We start from the raw sequence: 16910 nt of genomic DNA on the forward strand, positions 1-16910 counted from the left end.
ATGGCCCAGGGGATGGCTTCTAATTTTGCTATTAAATGAGGGAAGAGATGATGCACTCATGATGATGGCCAAGCAGATCAGGAGTCTGGGGACACAGAAGATATTTTCTCAATGATTTTCTTGTTCTTTTTAAGATTTTGTGTTTTTTTTTTTTTTTTTTAACCAGAGCCTAGCAGTCCCCGCACATAAGCACACAGGTATAATCCACAGGCTACCTCCTCCACCCGGCCTTTTCTCCCCCTAGACAGTCAGTTTCCCACTGGCTCCCACAGCTCTTTGTACACATCTATCAAAATTTTAAATCCACATAACTTTAACACAGCAATTCCACCTGCCAAGTGTCATAGGTGTATGCATATTCATAATGGCTTTTTTATAAAAGCAAAGATTGTCATTTCAGAGAACTGGCTAAAATTATCTGCATAATATAATACCGTGCCAGCCTTTTAGGAGAATGGAGGGGTATGGAGACAAAGATCTCCATACACTGAATTTAAAGCAGGGTGAAGAGGTGTGGAAAAATGCATCTGCAGTTACATTTACAAATAACCAGAGCATTTCTGGAAAGATATGTAAACACTGGTTACAATGCTTACCTGCAGTGTGAGAAACAGGTGGCTGGGAGAAAAGACAGGGTACAGGGCGACTTACTGGTTTGTCTCAAGTGCACACAGTACCTACTCAAAGTTTTTGTATTACAGACACACTCCCTCCTAATAAAAATTATGTTTTTATATCAACTGCGGTATACCAATGTTGAAAAAGGATTTTTGTCAAGTTGGTTAATTTCTAGACTATCCCAATCTGGATTTTTTTTTTTTCCTCCCTCAGTGGAGGACTTAAGATTGTTTCCATTTAACTCCATGATATTGGGCAAGTCAACCACCTGTGTGGACTCAGACTCTTCATTTGAAAATGATAGGCTTAGACTAGAGATGACTTCCAAAAATCTCTCTGTGGGCTAAGATGCTGTGATTATATGACTTAATAATGCAGTATTTGTGGGGGAAAAAAACTTGCAGTAAAGTCTGGCAAAGAGAACCTGAGTGTCAGTGAGTTTTTGTTATGTGGCAGAAGTAATTGTATAGAACAACGATTTTTACAATATGGTTCATTCTGAAAACCACACTTGATAAATTCCCCTTCATTTCTACTCCATTTACCTTGGCATACCCAAGGAACAACAAAAGAGGCATATTCAACTGAAGAAATTTATTTACTTTTTTTTTTCTAGGTACATAGATGACATAATTATAGACAAGTTTTGATACATAGGAAAACCCTTCTGTCCACCTCTTTTTGCTAAATGAATCATCACAATAATTTTTACATTTTTTAAAACAATACACAGCTTTCTCGGGCTGAAGCAATCGCGAGGACATGTTGGTACTGGTATATTACAGCTACTTACAATGTTTAAGAACAGCAATGGAGAAAAATAAGTTATTTAAATATTGATTTCATATACAGAAAGTGCAATGTTGTTAGTTGTTATATAACTTGCTTGACAGTTTCTTGTTTCTAATATCAATTTAAAATTGAGATAACTTGGACAGACTACTATATTTTTTTTTCTGAAAATAATACAGTACACACATGCAGCATTGACTTGGTGAACTGACTTTCTTTTGCTGCAATTATGAAAGCAAACTTTGCTCTGTCAGGAACTGATTTCCAACAGACTAGTAATTTCCAATCTCACCTATACCCAAATTCAGGAAAGAGAAAAGGGCCTCTGACTAAGGCAAGGCCATAAAAATCTACCTACTTCTTGGTTATCTGGGAATGTCAATAGTGGTTTCGGCTGGCTGCATTTCCTTGTAGACAGCTTCAAAGGAAAAATTACCCATAATGGATGTGTAGCTACCTGAGCCAAACTGCCTCGCCGGGTTTCTTTTGTGCTTTCCAAAGACAACAATTTTCACCCTTCCTCAACATTCTGAACCAAGTGCAATGGATTAAAAAACTGGATATTGCTAAAGCCGACCACCTGTCTTCTAAAGTCCAGGCAGCCCCAAATCACCTCAGTCAAATGTCACACACAAACATTCAGGCTTTTCTAGGATCAAATTAAAAGTTTAAAGCAAAAGATCAAACAAATACGAAAGATTAAAAAAAAAAATTTTTTTTAAAGCACAAGAAAGTAAAAACCACCTCAGACCCCACAGATTAGGAAGCCCTTCCCACTGAAAATTATCCATGGTCCCTGAATCTGACTTTTCTAGGCAAAGGCAATGATTTCCAAAGAAGAATGACAAAAATAAAGTTTGGCATTCTCAAAAACTCATACTCAAAAGTTCCCTTTTCTGGTGCCACTTTTACTTAAGTGAAAATCTTACAAGGAAAATGAACTGACACTTGGAAGTTCACGGACAATTCCCCCCTCTCCTTTGTGGTCTATTATTACCTGACTTACATCTGGTCTTCAGCTCAGCTTAGACACTGAGGAGGCTCTCTCGGATGTCAGGCTGGGGTACCGAAAATGCGGGCTCAGGAGACCGTTTTACAGCATCCATCTCACCACAGCACCGGAAAGTCCTTTCAGCAATGGTTACAGGAGAGCCCTGCAGCCTCCTGACTTTCTGAATGGACTGCTCTCACAGGAATGTCACATCCCACATGACAAAAATGGGCTGTTTTTAAGAGTTCAAGAGAAATTTGGCAGCTTTAGCTTTTTCTTCTGCATTTCCACAACTTCTTCACATGGCATCTTATAGAAGGTGACTATTATTGAAGAAATATATATTATTTAAAAAAATACATACCAAAAGGCATGAAAAAATATATCACCTGAGAATGTCCTTTTCCTCAGAAACACGGATCCAGGTGTATAAAGCTAAAATGGCTTTGTAACAAATGAAATCACTCCTTTTTTCCCTCCCCTGGGGGAAATCATTTGTTTTAATAAGTAGATGAAATATGATAAAACTTTTTATCAAGGTTTGTGTTCAAAGCATTTCTATTGTAAATGATCACACCCAATGCTTAAAATAGGGCTCATGATAAGAATGTAAAGGAAAATCATTTTGTAAACAATTGGAAACTTTAATAATTTAATTGTCTAAATTTCTGTTTGCTAGAAAACCAGACACTAGACTAAAAGAGGATGCTGTAATCAGTTGGAGAACAACTGAAAATATTCAACTACTTAATACATGACTAATGTAGTTTGCTTGGCTCCAAAATGAACCTTCATTTTATTTAAGAGAATTATCTAAATAAGAAAAGATGGAAAACAGTATTTTAATTATAAAACAAAACAAAATAAAACCCAAACCTTTTAAGACATCTTATAAACTACTTCCCTTAAAAAAAAAAAAAAAACAACTTTCTTAAATACTCAACTTTACAATGACTTTTTGCAAAGGTGGTCTGTTCAGATGACTGAATTTTGGAATGGACACGGTCAAGATTCCAAGTCAATACTGCAGCACGATGACCAACACGGTAACAATACTAAACTGATTCAAATGAAAGGTAGTTACCGTAAATACACACATACACATACACACGCACACGCACACACACTCATACATGCTATCTTTCTGAGTTTCAGGGAGCTTTTTACCAGAATTGTAGTTAGAAAACTGAAAGTCAACATGAAATTTGGCTTGATAAACACCCCTATAAAATGAGCCATGTTAGAGTGAGACAATTAGAAAAGCCCATTTCTGCTGAAAACATCCCAACTATGTTAGACGGCAGTCTAAGCTGAAGACTTGGGACTATGGTTACAGAGGAGTGAACATGAGTTAGATAACTGCTTAAAAGCTTACATTAAGGCAAATAAAAGCTGATTGCTAGAAAGCAATTATTAAAATGTCTCTTGTTTATCTAAAGGAGAATAGGACTTTTCTTTTTTTCCCCTAGTGCAGCCACATTTTCTTACTTTAGAACAAGTGAGCCTGGTCAACAATGTACAGTCACTCCCGAGTCTGTTACTTTGGACTGGCTAATGCGCACCTGGACCTCGGGTGCCCTGCAGGCTGAGAGATGGAGCGGGCTGCGCCTCCCTCTGCCCCCAGCCCTCTCCCAGCACACCCGGACAGACTGCGGGCACAGCATTTGTGGCATGTTGGCATGCTGGTTCTATTGTGTCCTGAAAATAAAAATAAGTGCTTGTCTTTTCTTTGGGGGTCAAACAGAATCTCACCAACTTCCTGGAGGGGGCTTTTCTGGAGAAGAGAGGCTCATCGGTCCCGAGCCAAGACTTTGAGTTCTGCTGGCCACACACTGGGCCTTTCTTCTGGGTCTGGTCTGCGTGTCCAGCGAAGGAGGAATTGCATCAGCATCATAAACACAGTGAAAGGGTGGCTCTTGTCCAGGGAGGTCCATTTCTGGCCTGGCTACATGGCCTCAGGGCCTGGTGGCAGTTTGAAGAGTCTGGCTGCGGACACGAGCTTGCTTATGTGTCTCTCCTCGGTGATGCCGGCCTCCTGAAGGCAAGTGTGGGACAGAGAAGGCACTTGGCCCAGTGTGCTGAAGCCCGCTTCCGTGAGGGCGCTGGCGTACATGGGCAGGCCGATGGAAACCAGCCAATCCGACACGGACGAAACGCAGCCGGGAGAGAGGGGCTTTCTACAGATTTCTGTGAGTCCACCACTTGGGATCTGGATAAACAAAGAAAGAAATTTTATAAAGACTTGACAAGTGCCACTGGAGAGCTCTTTCTCATTTGCCTAAAAGGGACAGTGTTGAAATCTACTATTACTAGACTATCAGAAAGTGATAATGCTAGGGGATGTCAGAGCCCACGACTAGCATCAAGAACTCTTTCTTGACTTCTCAAAGGTGAGACAAATCCACAAGGAAGTGTTTGAGGTTCCAGAAGGTACTTGGAATTAGATCTAACCCCAATGATGTGTATAAGTCTCCAAACTGTAAGCATTTATACTTCTGGCCATTTTTGTGTCCTGGTGGTGACACTCTTCAACCAATGATCCCTATGGTGACTGAAGAGGCAAACCTATGTGAAAGTGTGAAAATGAAGAGACTCAGTGCTTCACTTTATAAAGCAGATTTTCTTCCATATTTTGAATCTACATTAACAACCAGAAAACTAAACATGTAATCAACATAGTTATAAAGAACTAAAAATATAATAAATGTTGGCTAGGGCAGGGAATTTATACTTGACTTCTGAGAAGGCCGAGTGCTACACCTTTCAGAAAGGCAGTTTACTCCCAAATGTGCAAATTCTTGAGAGAGTTTGAGCAGTCTTGATGAAGCATAAATCCTCTTGAAGGAATATATCCTCAGAAATTAACCCTGAAATCTATAGAAATTTATTAACCAGGATGTTCTTCACTCGATTATTTAAAATAAAAAGTTGAGGGGGGGAATCTAAATGTTTCAACAGTGAGGAACTACTACACACCTACTAGAACACACACCTACTGGAACACTTTGAAATCTTGATAATATAAAAGGAATTTTAGTAACAGACAAATAGATTCATGATCTGATAACTAAAAACAAAGCTTCAAAACTGCACATGTATTATCAATGTGCAGAGCAATGGCTAGCTGGACTTTTTCACAGGGCTAGGATTATGGATAATTCTCTTTCTAAAATTTATTTATAAAACTTAGTAAGTTGAATACGTATTACTTTGCCCAAGGTGTCTCTCTTCGATAGCTACAGTGAACCCTTGGGCTGCTCAGCGGTGGCCAGAGAGTTCACCATGAAGCTCCATAGCTGAATGGACTTTAAGACACTGGGGAGAAGGGAGCCCGAAGTGTGGGCTGCTCACCGCCATGCGGTGCTGCTTCCGAAGCAGCTTCACACGGATCTGGTCCATGTTGGTGGCAACGTCCCTCTCAGGCTGATCTAAGTCTTCTGCGTATCTCTGTACCAGGGCCTCGGGAATCCCACAGCGGCCATGCTGCGGGAGAGAACAGACGTCTGTGATCAAGGGTTGCAAGGATCTTTTACCTTCTCTAAGAGCAGCAAACATAAGCAGGATAAGACTTTTAGCTACTAGAAAACAGGACCAAAAGTTTTCATTTCAAGTGAATTTTTTTTTTTTTAGGGACAGGATGCATGTTTCAGAGATACTTTTACATCTTAATTTTTTAGATAGTGATGAGCTCTAGAAAAATGTTTTGAAATACAGTTAAAGCAGAACACAATCATCCTATATTTTGGGGGGGTCCAACACCCTTATCTCACTCTACCTGATCATTTTACAAAATGTTACTGAAGACCGTCTTCTAAACTGGCAAACTTGTGCTCTACAGAGAGTCTACTGTTTGTGCCTCAATTTGGAAAGTTGTACTGCTCTACATCACTAGACCAGCCAGCATTTACTGTACAGTAGAATTCCCACTACTCTCCACTCAAAGGGGTTCATTCACTGAATATCAAGAAGACAGAAGAGGAGTATTTTATTGTAAGACATTCGTGGTCATACGTTTATAACAAAGCCTCCCAGGAATGCATTACAACAAAACCTGCATTTTCAGGAGTAACATGCACACATACCTACATACATAAACATACAGCTACACCTATTTATTGTCATGTGTTTGTCTTCAAAGTCACTTTGGTACTGGATCTGCTCTTTTTTTCAATTGAGAGATGAATTTTCATTACAGATCTCAACTTTTGGGTACAATAGGGTATTTATTCTGTATAATCTTTTCCCCCATTACCCACACAGATAATGATACAGTACGGTTATTACATCTGAATAGTACTCTACAATTTTCAAAGTATTCATTTTGCATGCTCTTTTTAATATCCCCAGGAGGTAGTTATGCAGGTTATTATTAATTTCATTTCACACAGGGAAATGAAATGGAGGTTTGTTCATGTCTAAAACAAAGATGTCCAGTGAGACATGCAAACTGGACCTTGGGTCTGTTCTGTGCACTAAACCATCCTTTTCAGGAACTGATTCTAGTACTGATTGATAGTTCTCCCCACAAAGGATAGCTGCCCCGGATTAAATACAAACAAGCCAAAGAAGAGAAGAGTAAGGAAAGGAGAGGGAAACCCCGGAGGCTATTTGCATTTAACCTGGGTACCTCGCTCTTGGGTTTATCGAACGCCTAGGGTGGGGCAGCAGGGGCCCTCCTGCCGTGGGTCACCCGTACTGTCACCGGCCATCGGCCCACGCCGCCAGCTGGCCTCGAGGTGGGGGCTTGTGCTGTTCCTCTGGCCTGGGCCCCGACTTTGAAAAGCTCGTGTATTAGGGCCAGGACCTCGGTTACCTTATCAGAATACGGCTCCTCGGTGAGATCGATGCCCTCGGCTCGCAGCTTGTTCTCAGTGAGCATCTCCAGATCCACCCCGCGGGCGCAGGAGGCCTTCCGGGTCAGAGCGGGGCCCAGCCGCACGCCGTGCTCCTGGAGGCTGGCACTCTCGGGCAGCTCCGACAGCCAGGGCGGCGGCCTGGCGCTCTGCGGGCTGCCCGGCTCCGGTCCCGGGGGAGGCCTGGGTGCCACCGGCGGTGGGTGACAGTTGCTGGGGCTGCCGGGGCTGCCCTTCTTAAGGGGCAGGCTGGGTGCATCGGGGCCAGGGATGCCAGTGGGACCAAGAGGGCCAGGATGCAGCCCGTTGGCGAGGCGCTCCCTGCTCTTCTTGGCAGGAACGGGAGGAGGCTGCGTGGGAGGTTTTGCCTGCGTTCTGGCCTCAGGGCCCCTCTGCTCAGCATCCACACCTTCTTTGGTGCCCGGAGGATGATACGTTCCTTCGAGTCCTTTCCTGTGACCCTCAAGAGGCGTCCTTGTTAAACTGTGTTTAACGGCGGGCAGTTGGGCATCACAGTTTTTGGGCAAACACGGAGGGGGTGATGTGCCCTGTGAAAAGGCCGCGATGGGGCCATCCAGTTTCTTAGTAGTCGTTTTCTGAGGCTCAGAAAATCTCTTGCTTTGGGTCAGTAGCAGTGCATTGTCAACAGCAGAATCTCGTTTGGGGCTTTGAACCTTGGTGATGGAAGGGGTTGTCTTTTGTGGCACTTCGGGTACAGTCTGATGGGAGGGTTCTGTCACCTCGCCAGGCACATCTTTTTCGGCATCAGCCTCTCCTTGAAGGTCATCCAGGGAATGGGACCGGGGCCAAGCTTCCACAGTCTGGGGGCCCTCCAGGGTCTCACAGCTCCGGCAGATGGAAACCGGGAGGCTTCTTCGGTTTTTATTCAAATCAGCCACACATGGCGGATCACAGCCCTTGGCGGTGTGAGGGGTAAGACCACCGCCCAGCCTGCTCTCCCCTCCCGGCTTCAGTGCATCCGCTGACTTCAATAAAGGCAAGGTTGGGTAGTTGCCCAGCTGACTCCTGTTGAAAGACTTCAAGCTGGATTCCGCTGATGACTTGGCAGAGAGAAGGCCGGTTTTCCGAGTCTTACCTAACGAGACAAGGAAATATTTCACCATCACATCTTAAAAAGGGAATCAATCAAATTGACATCAAAGGTGTGCTAACGTGATTGAAATCTCAAACTCCTACAGCCCATCATTGAATTACACTAAGGACATAAAATCACCACCGGGGGATGGAGAGTTACTGTGGTCCTGTTTATTTTTAAAAAGAATTCTTAGTGGTATTACAGGACTCAGGGAGATGAAAGTTAATTGAGTTATGTGGAAAGAAAATATGCTGTGTCAGGCAGTAAAATAAATCTAGGCCTAATGTCTGTTCTTAGCTGCAGTCAGTGTGGAAGAAAGTCGCTCATCCACACCCCATTTAGGAATCGCACTGATGGGATTTCTGTAGAGTGAGTACAATTTCCTAAAGCCACGGTGGCAAAGGGGAGGTAGACTGAATTCTGGGACAAGCTCTGGGACAAGCTCTTTACATGGTAACCACTGCCTTCTCAAACCTTCCTTCAAGCTCTCCCCGCTTTGTGTTCTGTTCAGGTGTGTAAAATGAACGTTTCTCAGAGGCAGTCAGCCAGCCTTGGTACAAATGAGTAAACAAGCTCACGTGAGTATTTTGCCAGAGACAACCTGTAAGATACTGATATGGTACTAATTCCCAGTGATGCAACAGACCTGATTAAAATAAGCTGTCAGACTGACAACTGAGCTTATCAACCAGATACCGTCTACTTAGCTGACAGCTGTTGACTAGTATCAACTGCTACTGCTGCTTGATGAGCTTTACTGAGAATGTGCCATCTAGGGCCAGTGTGCTAAATGCTTCGTTTTCATCAAAAAAAAAAAATGCTTTTCACACACGCTATCATTGACTGCCCTTTGTTACATTTTTGGTGAATACCACTGTGAAGGAAAAATACTGCAAACCATACCAGTAAACAAAGAATGCCGAAACCACCAAGTCATCAGCGGCTGCCCCCACCCATGAAGACAAGCCTGCAGCCCAGCCTCTGCAGCCACTCACAATGGTGCCCTCCGAGGGGACTCAGAATAAGAAAGGACAGGACATTGGCCCTAGATAGCTAGGTGCTTGTCAAAGGAATGAATTGAATCAATTTAAATGTTTGCTTCCTCCCATACATAGAAAAGCACTAGATTCTTTTAACTTGAGATGCCCAGTTTTCTTTAGATAACAAGTAATCTTTCATTGTTCCAACTACCTGGTCTTTGTTGTAAAGCTCCTATATATCCTAGCTCCTCCCCTACCTCTTCGGAGCAGTCCCCCAGAGCGATGTGAGAGGCTGTCATCCCGGCTCGAGTCCTCCCGCCAAATAAAACATAACTCTCAACTTTTAGGCTGAGCATTTATTTCAGTTGACACCATGTTTGTTTGGGCTTTGAACTGGGCTGGGGGAATACCCCAGACATAAAACACATAAGCCAAGTGATCTCAATACTCTAGGCCTATCAAAAAAGATAAAAATCTTAAACCCACCACATGTTTGGAAGAGGCTGGCTCTAATCTCTGAAAAGCCACTATTGTGTAACTTCAGGTTTTCTTCCTCATCTACTGTTTCAGTAAACATTTCTAATTAAATATTTTAACTTAGAATTTTGACATCTCCCCATGAAGCAATCTCACTCTTTCAATAAATAAGCAGCAGACGGTGCTCTGATTTCCCTGGGAGGGGAAGAGAGGGTGTGGATAGTGCCAGCTCTAAAAAGGAAAGAATACTTTTAAGGAAATGAAAGAATCATTTCATTGATAAAAGCTCCACATGTATGCTGCGTAAGTGAAGGGAAAGGAACAAAGAGGCCTGGGGCACTGGGGTATCACAAGTGGTTTGTTTGGCCATTATCGGCAGAGGAAAAACCAGATTCCAAGATTTCACAGCTTTCTATCAAGCTCATTCTAATTGCAAACTGATAATATTAAATGAGCTGCATCAAGTATAAATCCAGACACTGAGAATGATGGATAAGAACCATCGCCTCCTCAATCAGACTTCACTCATCATCCCATCCTTTAGTTAAGACACAAGTCAACAAGTGAAGTATTTTGCTTTTGGCAAAGCAGGGTCATGGTCGAAGAGCTTTTGTCTTCCTGTATGTATGATAGTGTAGGTCTCAGACCCCGCCTCCTGTGTGTTAGCAACATGACAGGCTAACATTACCAGGTTATTTTTTCATTGTTACATGGAGATCATTAGCCCAGTGTTACTACTGAATATACTGACCGTGGTCCCATTTTTCAGTAATAGAAAAGTCATCACAGATAAAATGGAAAAGGCAAATACCTCTTCAGAAAGCATATCACATTGTACCTAAAGTTTAAAAACCAGTTAAAATAGAAAATTCTTAAAACCACTTTAGTACAAACTTTAGAAATGTGGCTTTCCTTCTTTTTAACTCTCAATGCAAACTATGTGCATAAACCCCACGCTCACAGTATGTTTATGGTGGAAAGATTCCCGAATTCACCAAGGTGAAAGTTTGGTTTGCCAGCTTCTTTAATCTAGTTCCTCAGCAGGCACACCTGTATTCTTTTTAGCATTAAAAAGTCTCTATGATTCTTACCCATCAAGAACCATTTGGAGGAGAACTAACTTACCGAAAATGTTTGGATATGGAAAAAGTTTTCACAGAAAAGAAAAACTTTCAGGACCTACATGAGGGCTCTGATGTTTACTGAAGCTGAGGAGTCACTGGGATCCAGGTGGATTTTGCATCCCACCTTGACCAAGGCTGTCCTAACACCAGGATGTGGGGAGAACCATGATCTTCCCAGATTGATAAAACACTTGGAGTGGCAGGCTCATGGGTCAAAACTTGAGGTCTCCAGAACGCTCAACAGAATTGGGATGAGGGTGAGGTGAGCAAGGTGCCTGGAGGACACCCTGGAAGGAGATGGTCACTGTCAGTCCTGTAAGTGCAGCTGGTGCCCGAGAGTGAGCGCCTTTCTGAACTCAGCCCCCTAAGCACTCACTTGTGCCCGCCCAGCCCTGCCTTTGGTGCCCAAGATGGCTCTCAAACTATGTTTAAAATCATGATCCACAGTAAGGAAACACATTTTACATTCATCGCCCAGTATACACAGACACATGTGCACAGACAAAAGAGACACAAACACACACACACGAAGATATAGCTGCAACAAAGATCACAAGGAACAACACTAGCGATACCATCGTTACCTGTGGAAGAGCACTCTGATATCTCTGTCCTATTTTATCTTACAAAACTGCTATCCATGACCCTCTAAACTGATTTCACAACCCACTGATGAACTGCAGCTGCTGTTTGAAAAGCCTGGCTCTAGCAGGTGCTCAATAAATAGCTGGACACCTGGGCTACCTGATGGGGTTCCAAAGGCAGCTGGAAACTATCAGCCCTGGACGTGTTTCATGAGGTCTTCAGGGGTTTCACAGAGACGTAGGGGAATCCTTTACTACTGTTTCTCATCTTAGGAGTTTGGGGATCACAACAGGAAACCACGAGCCTGACCCCAATCCACTTGCCTCTCCTCTTCTGTTTGAGACAAGGAAGCTACCGGGAACTTCCTAGGGACTGCTTCCTGACTGTCAGGACAGGAAGCAGCAGACAAGACCTGCAGCCGAGAATAGCCCTCTCCCTCCGTAATTGCTCTGCTCTCAGGCCGTACAGCTGAGCCACTGAAGATAACTGCAGCTTGTGCGGCCCTGATGGATGGTCTACCTGGCAAATTGTTTTCCTTATGGACCTAATAGTTCCCAACACTCAAATGTGGGTTTTTACTGCACAAAGAAAAGGACATCGGAGACACACAATTTAGGTTTTATGGCTGCAGGTATTTTAGACGGAATTTATTCACCTCACACAGCAGTCAGCAGAGGCTAACTAGAAACGAGAATGGTGAAGAGGTCAGAAAGGAAAGATTAGGACCGAGTTCGTAATGGTAACAGAATCATCTTTTTTTTGTTTTGTTTTCAGAACGTTCTGCTTTTGAAACTAGTACTTTTTAAAGCAAGAGGATCCTTCTTAATGAAGCTTCATTTATAAAACAGGTCAGAGCTGAAGTGTGGAGGTTGGCTCAAGGCCCAGAGCCACCACTGCTCACCCCACCCAAGGCCCCCCAGGCCCCTGAAGTGTGCAGGACCCTGCAGACAGCAGACAAAAACCAGGGCTTCAGGCAGCATGAGCTCCCGAACCCAGAAGTTACAAACTGCATAAGAGGCACTGGTCTTTTAAACACAACTTGTGTTCATTTCTCCACTCAATGAAAGTACTTTCCTTATAAAACTAGAACAAAACTGTGCAGCTTCATTTAATATTTGAATGAACAAAAGTCTGGGGAGGTACCATGTCCTTAACTGTTATGTGGACAAAGCAGAAAATATGTGGGGAAAAATTCAAGTCTATTTTGAAAATATCTTGCTTTTAAAGTGCTTTTAGTTTGTTTGAATTGGGGACTTTTGGCAATTTCATATCCTCATTGTATACTTTAACACCGCTTTTCAAAGTGAAATTTATGGTGGGCCCTGTTGTTCCAAAATCTGTTTAGTGGATTTCTATGTGCATATAACCATGAAGGATGCAAGTAAACCACTGATTCACACTAGGTCCATGAGACTCAATACATCAACTGAAAACACATGTGCTCTAATAACTTCGCAAAACTAGACCATGAGTAGGGTTGGCCCAACAATGTGAAGTTGGGGACCGTAACTCTGAGCCTCCAGTCACACTCTCTGAGGGAGAAGGAAGGAAGTACCATATTAGATGTGGGTAATTATATTCTGACTAGCTGAAGTTTTGAGATTTTCTTAAAAAAATGAAAGTGTAGTTTTTTGATTTTGAAGTTCTGAGATTTCTTTTAAAACAAAAATGTAATATTTTAAGATTTAATCATATGCCTTTTATTCAGAGATCTACCTTTTGTGTAAATGAAGTGATGTTTGAATGAAGTCAGACTTTTCACATTATTTTAATATGAATTTGGATATTTTCATACTGTAATGATGATACACTGCTGCCAGGATCTCTCTGCTTATGGAAGGAGTCATTCTGCAACTGGGTTCCCCGTGCAAACAAGCACCCCACTTTCCGCGGGCAGGATCTGAATGCTGAGGGCCACCCTGCTCAGGCTTCTTGTCTAGTTAAGAAGAATTGAGGATGACGATGATACTGAAAAACTAAGACTTCATGCCCTGGCTTTGCACCGTGGTCTCAGACAGGCTCCACAAAATCCTCATATTGAAATGAGAGACTCTAAGTGACAATCCCAAGCACTGGGACAGTCTTGCTCTTCAGAATAAACCAGCAAACAAATAGGCAAAGAGACCTTTTATGGTAGGTGTTGCCTCTTCCCTTGTTCCCAAAGTAGGTCCACCCATTTTAATCTAATTCGTCCATGGTTTGTGAAGGTACTTAAGATAACATATACAAACTAAATCCCTTCTGGCTTGAAGTTTGCCTAAGCCCAGATACCCTTGGCTGATGTATGATGACATTAAGTCATTAGAGTATGGACTTGAAAATGCTTATAGTGTTGGAAAATCAGACCTAAAATATTGTCTACCATTGGCTGAGAGCCGATTATGAGCCAGAGTGGTGCCAGGTGAGAAACATTTCCTAAAGGACAAGAACAAGGGCTTCAGTTACTATTTAATCTTTCTGAGCTTTAGTGTCCTCATCAATCAAATATGCATTGCAGGATCTGAGTGACAATTAGCAACTGTGTGTGTAAGCACTCAGCCAGATTCTGCGCCATTCACAGTCAACGTTTACAGAATGCGAGGTATTATTAATATATTATTACTTTAAGTCTTAGAACAGTCTATACAAGATAAACTCATATTACCACTTCAGAGATGAGGGAGGGTGGGGGCGGTCAGGGACAGAAAACAATTTGACTAAAGCCTTCAGCTATGCCCTATGCAGGTTCAAACCCCAGGTCGCCCCACTCTATACCCCCACGGCTCTTTTCATGATCCAGGTGGGCAGCTAAGCCTCTACAGGTTGCAAGACAATGGAAAGTTTAGTGACCCCTTCTCTGACACACAAGTTAAAACTCTTTCCATTTACGTGCTTCATGGGATGGAAGAGTAACTGACGGAAAGACCTCCCTACTCATTTCTCAGCATCATCAGTTGCCTAGGTTCTTGAGAGATGTTCCTCCCTCCTAATGATCTTAATCAAGTACCAATCACCCTGGAGGAGTTTTAAAAACTCCTCTCCCTGTTGCCAGTTTTCCCAAAGGCAATGGCTCAGGCTGAAGAAGAAAGATAGTCATTAGCGTAAGACGTCAAGAAATGGCCCAGAAGGCTTGCATATGAAGATGTATTTACGATTATCTGTGCTGACAGTACCGTTTTCCAGGTTCTCACTGCTTTCATAGCATCCCGAGTCCCGCGGAGAGCATCCGCTCAGGCCCTGGCTGTCAACAAGCAGCTTCTCCTGGGATCCGGACTGGTCGCTGTTACCTAGAGAAGATGAGCACATAGCATGGGGTCATAAGGAGAACGAAAAGCAGGTTTCAACTGACCATATCCCAGTGTTATCCTCAGTTCTCACCATATGGTTTGAAGCTTTTGGACTTCGGAAGAGAACAAATTATTTTAAAGTAAATGAGATAAAAGTGAATAGTGAGATCAGAACATTTTTCTTTTCAAATCAAGTATCACAGGAAGATAAGTTTGGAGAGAGCGTACTTAGTTGAAATACATCAATGCCTTTTGAGTTACCCAGAGGATGACTCTGGCCTCAGGCCAAACAGGGAGAGGAGAAATTCAGAGGATCCTGCCAAAAATGGGGGAAGAGCAACTGCGGTCCTTTCTGAGAGATGGTTCCATCAACTAGAAGCAGACAGTGAATAAATGCCCTGTGCATAAGGAGGAATGAGGTGGTATGCTTTTTAAGAGATCTAGAAGATTTGTTTCAAGTTATTTGTTCCCAGCTTTACAAATTGGGAAGCTAATATAAAAGTCAGGGTCAAATGAACCATCAAATTTTATTAGCATTTAGGAGCATTCATACCCCTCAGTGACATGCACTGGCGCTCATATTAACTCAAAGGGAGTAAGGCTGATGAAAAGGGAATACAAACCCCTAAACCAAAGAGGGGCCGGGGGCAAATTCTTTTGTTGTTGTCACTGGGAAAAGGCTAGAGGTTTTCTTTCCTTTTTGCCTTCTCCCTTTGTCTTGCGTCTGCATTTCTATTCCCTGCACACAAAGGGTAAGACATGAAAAGCTCAAAACGCTCCCTAACTTGGAATCTGAGCACCGAACACTCTTAGAGTGGATGACGGAAGGCTGCATGTCCTGATCAGAAGGAACCCTTCTAGAGAGAAGCAGCTGACGTTTCCTGTTGGGGAAAGTCTGCCCAGAGTAAATCATGTGGCCTTCGTCACCCTAGCTGTTCTGTACAGAGGGCACAGGTGGCCTTACATGGGTTCAACGTTACAGGAAGTACTTCTCTCAATTGTTATGCAGACTAAATGCTCGGTCAATAAAAATGGAAACCAGGAAAACATTTTCTACATAAAATAAGTAGTTGATGATGAATGGCTTTTAATTTACTTTTCTTTCTCTTCACCTCCCCTCCCCCAGTGCACATGCGCATGTGCGTGCGCGCACACATACACACACACACTAAATCAATAAACCAGAAATCTTTTCTCAGTCCATTAAAAAAAAGAAACTGTGGCAAGGCCGAGGGCTGCCATCCCACACACGGGCCAGCTGTTCCTACTGCCCACTTAACACCTCCTGCTTGTGTTTCTCACAAGGAAAGCACTTTGTAACAGAAATCATGGCGGAACAAGCCCTTAAATTAGAACATCAAATTAAGAAGTGCTATTTTTGAAGTGATTAATGAAAAATTAACTAAGTGGGAGGATAAGAGCAAATCCTTTCCCCTTCCCCGCACCAGAAGTGGAACATTCCAGAGTGATGTCCTCATCGTGTGGAAGAGTCTGCGGATTTGGAATGGCCTTTGTTCTAGCCTAGCATATTATTTAGGAAAATGATACTTATAAAATGAGGGCTTTGAGCTATCAGTTACAACCCAGGAAGAGGAATCAATGCAGTTTGTCCTTGGCGAGATCGTTCAGGGGATGGCAGCGGCCAAAACAGACCCCAAAGTGCTGACCGATGGGAATAAAATGGAAAAGCTGTCCTTGCCACTGCAGGAAAATGCAGACTGCGCCTACATCTTTGGGGATGCCAGCCTCACCACACAGCAGGACACCTGAGGTTATTATGGGGAGTTAAGGGTCCCTCTGCATTGTGTGAAAACCACAGTTCAGTTTATAAAGTCATGAGACAGATGCCAAGGGGCTAAAGCCACTTTCTTCCTGAAGGATCCAATCAGCAGCTACTAGGCAGGAACCCAACTATCAAATTTAACAAAATTCTCTAAAACCAAAAGCCAGTGTTTCCCAAATAAGTTATCCTTCTTCACAAGGGAGAATGAAGCAAGATCTCTCAGCTCTCAGGAGATCCCTGGATCTGTCTAGTTTGACAGAAACTGATTGTGTTCCTCTAAGTCATCAGTTACTTCTTAAACACATTGAATGTAGAGTCTTCTGGCCTTAGGATAAGCCTGGATCC

The 16910-nt window shown here is 42.9% G+C and overlaps 1 protein-coding gene across 8 annotated transcripts in view; it reads right to left on the reverse strand.

The window, feature by feature from the left end:
* Nucleotides 1-1197: 1197 nt before the first annotated feature.
* SASH1 (SAM and SH3 domain containing 1) overlaps nucleotides 1198-16910 on the reverse strand; it is a 284627-nt gene continuing 268914 nt past the window's right edge. For all 8 annotated transcript variants that reach the window (XM_074368199.1, XM_074368200.1, XM_045524749.2 and 5 more), the window contains 4 exons: nucleotides 14669-14782; nucleotides 7215-8350; nucleotides 5753-5884; nucleotides 1198-4610 (listed from right to left, as the gene is read on the reverse strand). In XM_074368199.1, coding sequence (XP_074224300.1) covers nucleotides 4347-4610; nucleotides 5753-5884; nucleotides 7215-8350; nucleotides 14669-14782 — 1646 coding nt within the window. In that variant the 3' untranslated portion in view covers nucleotides 1198-4346. The remainder of the gene's footprint in view (nucleotides 4611-5752; nucleotides 5885-7214; nucleotides 8351-14668; nucleotides 14783-16910) is intronic.

This window comes from Camelus bactrianus, chromosome 8 (genome assembly GCF_048773025.1).
Source record: "Camelus bactrianus isolate YW-2024 breed Bactrian camel chromosome 8, ASM4877302v1, whole genome shotgun sequence".
Classification (NCBI taxonomy): domain Eukaryota; kingdom Metazoa; phylum Chordata; class Mammalia; order Artiodactyla; family Camelidae; genus Camelus; species Camelus bactrianus.